This window comes from Theobroma umbraticum, unplaced genomic scaffold, assembly GCF_002168275.2.
Source record: "Theobroma umbraticum cultivar Fairchild unplaced genomic scaffold, ASM216827v3 scaffold_44.0, whole genome shotgun sequence".
Lineage (NCBI taxonomy): Eukaryota > Viridiplantae > Streptophyta > Magnoliopsida > Malvales > Malvaceae > Theobroma > Theobroma umbraticum.
The window spans coordinates 7,730,981-7,739,346 of record NW_018397255.1 but is presented as its reverse complement, the minus strand read 5'-3'; the positions used below and the strand labels follow the sequence as shown (position 1 = coordinate 7,739,346).

At 33.3% G+C, this 8,366-nt stretch overlaps 1 protein-coding gene across 1 annotated transcript; it reads left to right on the top strand.

Moving 5' to 3' along the window:
- Positions 1–302: 302 nt before the first annotated feature.
- Positions 303–6,811, top strand: LOC110409032 (DNAJ heat shock N-terminal domain-containing protein). Its single transcript, XM_021418245.2, has 10 exons — positions 303–415; positions 604–800; positions 1,550–1,678; positions 1,759–1,888; positions 2,348–2,468; positions 3,164–3,245; positions 4,144–4,197; positions 4,284–4,322; positions 5,093–5,192; positions 6,486–6,811. The coding sequence occupies exons 1-10, from the start codon at positions 325–327 to the stop codon at positions 6,662–6,664; spliced, it is 1,122 nt and encodes a 373-aa protein (XP_021273920.1). The 5' UTR covers positions 303–324; the 3' UTR covers positions 6,665–6,811.
- Positions 6,812–8,366: the final 1,555 nt, after the last annotated feature.

The following is an 8,366-nucleotide window of genomic DNA, read 5'->3' as shown; positions in this document are numbered from 1 at the left end:
TGAATAATAACAAGATCATAGAGCTGTGAAGTTCTAATCGGTAAGGTCCTTTGTCTGCTGGCATACCTAAATTGCTCTAAATAAAGTCATCAAGCAAATCTTTGACATAAATTTTCTTCAAATAATCTGAAATTTAGAAGGGGTAATTAGTCTATGTCATCCATAGAGCATGGAGCAATTGTTGCAAAGCGGGCGTAGACAAGGAATGCAAGTGGTTGCTTGGAGTGTTGCATGAGGGAGGCAGCAACAACTATCCACAAGCTGACACGTGCTAAACTTACTCCGTAGATTCAACTCAGCTCCCTCCGGCTTCTTGCAAAGCAAATGGCTCTCTTTTCGCCATCTCAGCATTTCTCCCTTCCACGCCTGAATTTCCCTCTCCTCAAAATTTTCTCATTTATTCTAATAATCCAAGGTAACTAATAATCTAAAAGAAAATAATAAAAAAAATCTGTTTTTTCAGTTTTCTCCCTCCCTGTTTATCTGTCTTTCTTCACTCTTCTCTGTTCCTGTTTTCAACACCAACAGAGCAGAAGAGAGATTTTTTTTCGGGTTTTAACGGAATATTTTGAATGGCTCAGCTACTCTCTCCTGTATGTACAGATGCTCTCAAACTCCATAACCCATCTTTAAATATGTGCAAAAGAAGCTCTTGGAAGGCCACGGCCAAGAGTGGGGCTTCTTGGAGCGTGATGGGTCGTGGTGGTCAAAGGAGAGGTTGTGGCAGAGTCAAGGTTGCAACAGGGAATTCTGCTTCCACTGATTCTCTTGCCGATGATTACTATGCCGTTCTTGGTCTGGTAAGGCTTTTCAAATTTCTTCTCAGTTCTAGTATTCTTGTTATGACAAAATGTAGGAAAAAAGAAAGAATTGAAGTGTGAGCAGTGCAACAATTTGGATTGGTGTAGTTGTTTTCTACGATTTGGATATAAACACAAAATCAGGCTGTGTTTTCTCAGCAATTTATGTCTTCTGTCTCGAGAAAACGCTTTGTCTACTCTGCTGCTGTTCAAACTTTCGATTTCCTGTTGCCTCAGGTTTCCTTTATGAGGTTTAGCAAACCTTACTAGTATTGTAGTTCAACATAATACGTAGATTAAGACTCAATTTAGCTAGTAGTTATACTGTTAATCAAGAGGAGATGCAAATGAGGGGACTGTTTGTGTTCTGAACCATAATCTTTTTAATTTAGGTTCCCATATGATATATATGGGGCTGTTGATGCCCTCAAATGAACATTTCGTTAGTAATGTTTTCTTGAGGAAAAATGTTTCTTTTGGTTTGATTCTGAGGTAGGTAATTCTTGGTTGTTTCTTTCTAATTCATTGATTCGTCGGGAGCGAATCTTGTGGTTAAAGTACTTGGTAGAATTATTGGAAGGTGAACATTGATGGATAGTGATAAAGAGTTTATGTTTGCAAGTGATCTAGATTAATGGATATTCATCGAAGCTATTTGGAATCTTTTGTACAATATATATTTATCTTTTGAAGGTAATTATCATTTGACGTGATTCAGGAATCTAATTTTGATTGGCCTGTTTTCATAGCTTCCGGATGCCAGACTAGAGGAGATAAAAAAGGCCTATTATAATTGCATGAAGGCTTGTCATCCAGACTTAAGTGGCAATGATCCAGAGACTACAAATTTCTGCATGTTCATTAACGAGGTCTATAGGGTGTGTTCCATACAACACGAACTTATGTATAATGTAAACATTTAGTTTTCCACTGCTATAATAGGACTATTTCAGTGCAGGTTCTCAGTGACCCTGTACAGCGCATGGTTTATGATGAAATTCATGGGTATGCATTGACTGCAATCAATCCTTTCATGGATGATTCTGCCCCCAGGGATCATGTATTTGTCGATGAGTTTAGTTGCATAGGTAGGAGTTGGCATTCCTAGGTTTTATCTGGTTGACATGCTTTATCAGTTCTTTACTAATGATTATTAATTTATAGCTTAAGTGTCTTAGATTATCCCCTGGTATATAGAATAATCATGATCTCCATTGAACTTCTGATGTCCACGTAAATATTTTAGCCTTTCCAAATGGTTATTGATTATACAAAAAGAATTGGAGATTCATTATTTCAGCCTACTCTTGTTGAGTTATATCTTGCTTACCTACGACCTCATTAGAGGTAACCATTATATGAGCAGATGTGCTGTCAAGATACTGTTCTGTAAAATTCCAATTTTATTTTGATTCTTTTTATCTCTATGTGGACACTACAAACAGTAGCTAAAGACATACTTGCTATTGGAATGAAGCAATTATAATAGCATAAATCCTACCAAGGTTTCTAATTTGACACCTCTTATGAGCTAATTTTCTTCGCAGGCTGCAAAAATTGTGCCAATCTGGCCTCAGATGTGTTTCGAATTGAGGAAGACTTTGGGCGAGCCAGAGTACATAGTCAGTGTGGGAATCCTGAATTAATTGCACAAGCAATTGAAAGTTGGTAGGTTTTTGCTTCCGGGTATATCATCAATCGTAGTAATGCTATATCATCCACTTTCTGTTAAATATGCTAAATATATTACAAGGAGAATGCTCTATGCTTTTATTCTCTTCTGCATTATCTTGTGGGTGATCTGTTGTATCTAGACCTTATCAGTGGTAACTCACTACCATTCTCAACTTGCTTATAAGTTGTCAAGTGGATACAATTTCTATGGTTAACGTACCAACATTTAGCTCCTTGATATTTACTATTATCGATCTTATTAGTAGGCGAATGGCCAGCTGAGTAAGAGAAACTTTATAATTAGTTATTTGTTCATTATGAAGAGTAAAGAAGATGGTGGAAGTCATATTATAAGGTATGATGAACATAAAGTTTCCTCCATGATATTTAATAGTACATGGGAATCCCTGATTCATGGAGAATTTTGAAATCCTCAGCTTGAAGTTTACTAATGTGATGGATTATCATCTATGATTTCTGATTCTGTTCTACTCCCTTTTCTGTTACTGTAGGATAAAAATATATCCTCTCATTGATGTTTCTACCCTAAAATTTGACTTTGCATTCTTGTCTGGAATGTTGTTAAAAATGTGTAGGAGAAAAGGTCTTAATATATTTTATTGCTTGTTGTAGATGGCTAGTTAAATGGTTTACATGATTACTGATCAACATTGTCTTCTGTTATTCAGCCCAGTTGATTGCATCCATCGGACTTCTGCAGCACAATTATCCTTGCTTGAAGATGAAATGTGCAGGGTAGACAGAGTGAATGTAAGAACACAGTCACTGTTAGGTTAAGAACACAGTCACTGTTAGGTTCTTTTCTCGAAGTCCCTAGTACACAAATCAATCTTCTTGATCACATATGAGCATACGTTTTAGCGTTTTGAAATTCTGTTAGATTGCTTCTGGGTTTAGAAAGTAAGGGATTAATAGATCAAATGTTAGTCAACTTGATCAATGGTGGGTTTCAAAGCCGAGATGTTTGAAGCTGTCCAAATTATGGAAGTATTGGTTAGTTGTATATTTGATATATTTTTCTTCTTTTTCTTCTTCTTCTACTTCTTTCTTTTTTATTAAAAAAAAGAGTAGCTCCAAATGCAAATTAAGTTTTCTAAATTCTAGTGTTGAAACATTATACTAATTATTGGTTATGTCTTGATTCTGAATCTTTCCAAGACTTAAAATGGGAAAAGAATTTCTTGTCAATAAGCTATTACTTATAGGGAAACTAAAAAGAGTTAAAGAAAGAATGAAAGATAGACGAAGATTCTGCTTGTAGCTGAACATCAAAACCATGAAGTTAGAACATGGAAAGGTAAAAATTATCTACTATTTCAGAATAGCAGGAGCCATTGTGTAGTGAAACCTGTGGTTGCCTCATATTAAATTTAACTATTCCCTGAATCTGTGAATTTGATATAAATGATTTTTTGCATCAAGTTACATGAGGGATATAACTTCTTCACCTAGATGTCAAACGGATGCCCTTTTATCTTGGTAAATATGATTTTTTTTTCTTTTTGTTAATAATGTTAAATGTGTACAAACATATTTATATATTTAGAACAAATATAAGATGTGCTTAGTCCTTCAGTAACTTACCATTAACCTATTCTGGCTTGCTACTTTCATTGCTAAACTTTGAGTCTTTTTAATGGACCATCAGGTGGCATTGATGCTTTCAGGAATGGGATCTGCATCAATGGATGTATTTAGAATGGTAAATGTAATACATATGTTGTGTGATGATACCATTTCTGCTTTTAACACTTTCTTATATTATTAAAATCCAATTGTATATGGCAGGCATGTTCTAGGTGGGAAAAGAGGCAAGCAAAAGTTCTGGTAGGAATCCTTATTATAATCACTCTCATCTAAATCTTTGTTCAATGTTGTCTTGATTGACCATTAGTTTATTTATATGACTTTTATGAAAATGTAATTCTTAATGCCGTTATTAGAATAAATTGTTCCCTTTATTATTAAAAGTAAATACATGCTTCCTAGATGTTGCATTTATCTGCTGACAGCTAACAAAAGTTTTGTGGCTTTAGCAATTTGCTAACTTCTTGTGTCAGTCATTTCACTGGCATGATTTTCTCTATTCATTGATGATTTACTTGTAAAGTCTCAGCTATTATTTATTTTTAAGAGAAATATCTCAACTATGTAGGGGGAAAACTAAACGAAAGATTTAGTAGCAAATCTTTCTGACTACCTGCCAAATCAGCCCTTTTTCCTCTTGAATAATTGTCTTCTCAACAACTATTGACTTAAAAGGCTTCTCCCTTTCCTGGTGCTATTAAAAACTTCTAACACTTGAAAGCACCTCAAGTACTTAAATGCACTTTCTTAGTTGTATCTGAAATTTGGGTTTAGATTAATGAAATCGAATTGTAAAGGATGTCATCAAAATAACTTCACCCCGAAAATAGGAACTATAACATTAAGGAAAATCTATGTTTAAATGCTTTCCTGATAGGACCAAATCCAGTAGCTGCTATTCTTGTTAGAGAGTAGGTGTGTAACAGACTCTGCGGATGCTATAAATTAGTAGCTGTGGGAAAGGATAACTGAACAGTTACTTAATCTTTTTCTTCTCATTCTTGTTGCAGGAACAAGCTAAAGCAAAGATGGCATGGCAAAAGGATTCTGGTAAAACCGACTCGTACTGGAGCAACCTTTGGGGCAAGCCACAGGAATACAAGAAATCAGGTAGAGAAATTTGATAATTGCTAATAATAGGTTGTTCATTTGTCCAACTCTTCTTTTTTTTTTTTCAGAATTCTTTTCAATTCTTTTTTTTCTGATGCGGTAACTTAACATTTGTGGATGTTTCTGCGTGCAAATTTGACAATCTCTAACAATTCCAAAATTTGTTTTTGCACGTGTTATAAAAATGGCCAGATGTTTTTTCTACTGGATAATGAGAACAGAATATTTACCTTTTGCCAGAAGTTTATGATATCTTCCTATCAAAGAAACCACAATATGGACTGTTTCAGCTAAAGTTTCTTTTGGTTTTCCCATTTTAATTTAGAGATGTATCCATTCTGAATCATGTTGTTATTTTAGACAAAAGAATACAAAAGGCCATCTGCTTGGAACATAGTGATAAGGCACTGGAAATTAAGGACTTATTAAGTTAAAATTTACTAAGTACATAAGGAAGCCCCTTGAAGTTTTTAGTTCTTTTTCAGTGTTTTCCCTGGCCAATCAGTTTGATGCACTTAGATTAGTAAGTCAATAACACTCTCACAGGATTTTCTATTTTGAGCTACATTTTGCATAAACAATTTTGGATTCATTCCAAGAACATACTGGTGTTAGATAGTGTCTCCCTGAGCTTATGCATACTGATTTCAGGAGCGCAGCAAAATGGCATTGCTTTATTGATGCTAGCAGTTCCTTTCTACGTGCCAGTTGATACTTACATAAACGCTTGTGGAGCCTTGATATTTGTAATCAAAGTCACCTTTGGATTTTATGATTTTGGGACTAGCAGGACTATTGGCCTATTAAACATGGCTATTTTTGGTGGTATAATCGGGATAAGAAATTGAGGAGTGTATAATGATGACACATGAAATAAACCATTTTCATCACCTTGCATTGCATAGAAATCTCCATTACTTGTCCTGGGACAAATGGTGTGTTTTATGGGTTGGTGAATATTTATTCTACATTTATTAAGAATGAACATACTATGGTTGACATTCCAGTTGAGTTATCAGGAGGTTTTGATGTAAAGTTGTTATCAGGTCTAAAAAATTAGTGATGAAGCTTTCACTAATGGAAGGTTGAAGTGGCTTTATCATTTCAGTTTTTACCGCTGTCAAAAAATGGAGGCTAGCTGTTTTAAATACTTCTTACATTTTGCATTTTGTAGCCAATGCATGGTCACATGAATACCTATGATTCAGCCTTTTTTGCTGTGCATTGTAAACTGATTATCTGAAGAACTCGGCTAAGGCTGAAAGTTTAACTCAAGTTGATTTGTTGTTGCAGAGGAGGAAGTGAAAGAGAGAGCGAGGACGGCTGCGGCAGCAGCGCGAAGATGGAGGGAATATTCAAGGAGGGGTGTTGATAAGCCTCCCACTTTTAAGCTTCCAGAGGCAGTCTCAGATAAAGAAAACTGGAGCGTAATTTTTCATACCATTTATATTCTTAAAATCAAACTCAATTAGTACGTCTACAGGGTTCCATTGAAGATTGATAATTTATTCCTAGTGTCTCATTTAATCATGTAGAATCCGCATGGATCTTTCAACTGTGTATATAAACATTAACCCACATACAAGAAACGAATAAATAGGAAAAATGATTATAGCTTATCTGTGAAGCTGGCATAGTATAATTTGTTGTAGTTGCGCTTAAATAGCTATTGATTTAGGTGCCCAAAAAATAATACATGTAATATGGATATATCCGATATCGATATATAGGTATGTAGTAATTTGAACATTAGATCTCACCAATAAACTCCTCATATGCCTTTAGAATTAACATTTTAAAAACTAGTAATATTTTCATCTCTACACTTGGATTTATACCTGATATATCCTAGTTAAAATGCCTGAACTTATTCTTATCATCATTTTAAGTACAGCGGTAGCGGTAGCGGTAGCGGTAGCGGTCCTTAAAGAATTCTTGTGTAAGTAATTGAAAATAAATCATGAAGATTTTTTTTTTAATTGAAAGAAAGGGGATTTGAATTTTGTTCTTTAGGTAAAGGATCATATACCAATCAATGAGCTAAATGTTCGGGTATATGTAGATTATAATTATGACTAATAAAATCTTTAAGAGTAAATTGTACCATTAGTTTGTGAATTTTCTGAGGTGTTTCATTTTCTTTGGTTACCATAAAATAATTATTTTCTCACTTATGACCTTTTGAATTTGTTCAAATCTATTTATTTATTAACTCACTATTAAAATATGAACAAAATGTAACACGTAATGCTTAATTGAACATACATGTGGTTTTTATTGAACAACCACCTTAATTATTGAAGCTTACCAGCCATGTAAATACCAAAGTTATTTAAATTATTTAATGATTCAATGGAATTAAGCTTCTAATTCTTGATATAGCCAAATTTTAAATTTTATTAGGAACAATTTACTTCAATAAAAACTTCAATGTTAATAAAGAAATAAATAGATAAAAAATGGTTAACATTTAATTTAATAATAATATATTAATTAAGAAACTTTTACTTTAATAAGAACTTCAATAGTTAACAAGGAAACAAAATAAAAATTAGTCAATACTTTAATTTAATAAAAAAATCATTAATTAACGATGACTTAATAAATGATTAGTATATATATGTCATTCACTATTTACATTTTTGAAAATATACTTTTTAATATAAATAGATAGAATATATGCATATATCTTGTATATATAAATATATACACTCGATATTTGTATTACCTTGATAAATAATGTTATTTTTTTAATAAATATTTTACAATTAAAATCTTATTGAATCAAAATAAGAGTCAGAAATCTTCAATCAACTTAAAATTTGACAATTGCTCCATAAAATAAAAAGAAAATCTTAAATGATGACTTTTGTGACATGATACTTGTGGACTTAAAAAACTTTAAAATACGTCATGTGTGAGGTGGATTTTTGAAGGGTTTAATGTCTATATTTATCACGATTGTGGAATTATCTTCAAATTTAAAAGAAAAAAATATATAATCAACTTTTAATTCATTTTACATATTTACTGGTGACATTTATGAAAGTATTAAACAGGCAATGGTCCCTTTTTCTTGTCTAATCACATGAGCTATCCTCCAGGGGTCCGAGGATAGGTACTGAAAACTAGTGAACAAATAGTTCAAATGAAGGCAGCCCGAACCCACACTCA

What these genes read in the sequence shown, in the direction of transcription:
- LOC110409032 (XM_021418245.2), top strand. Translation starts at nt 325, where the DNA reads ATGGCTCTCTTTTCGCCATCTCAGCATTTCTCCCTTCCACGCCTGAAT. An exon ending in TCATTAACGAGGTCTATAGG is followed by an intron (nt 1,679 to 1,758) that starts GTGTGTTCCATA and finishes ATTTCAGTGCAG; the next exon opens with GTTCTCAGTGACCCTGTACA. An exon ending in ACAGGAATACAAGAAATCAG is followed by an intron (nt 5,193 to 6,485) that starts GTAGAGAAATTT and finishes TTGTTGTTGCAG; the next exon opens with AGGAGGAAGTGAAAGAGAGA.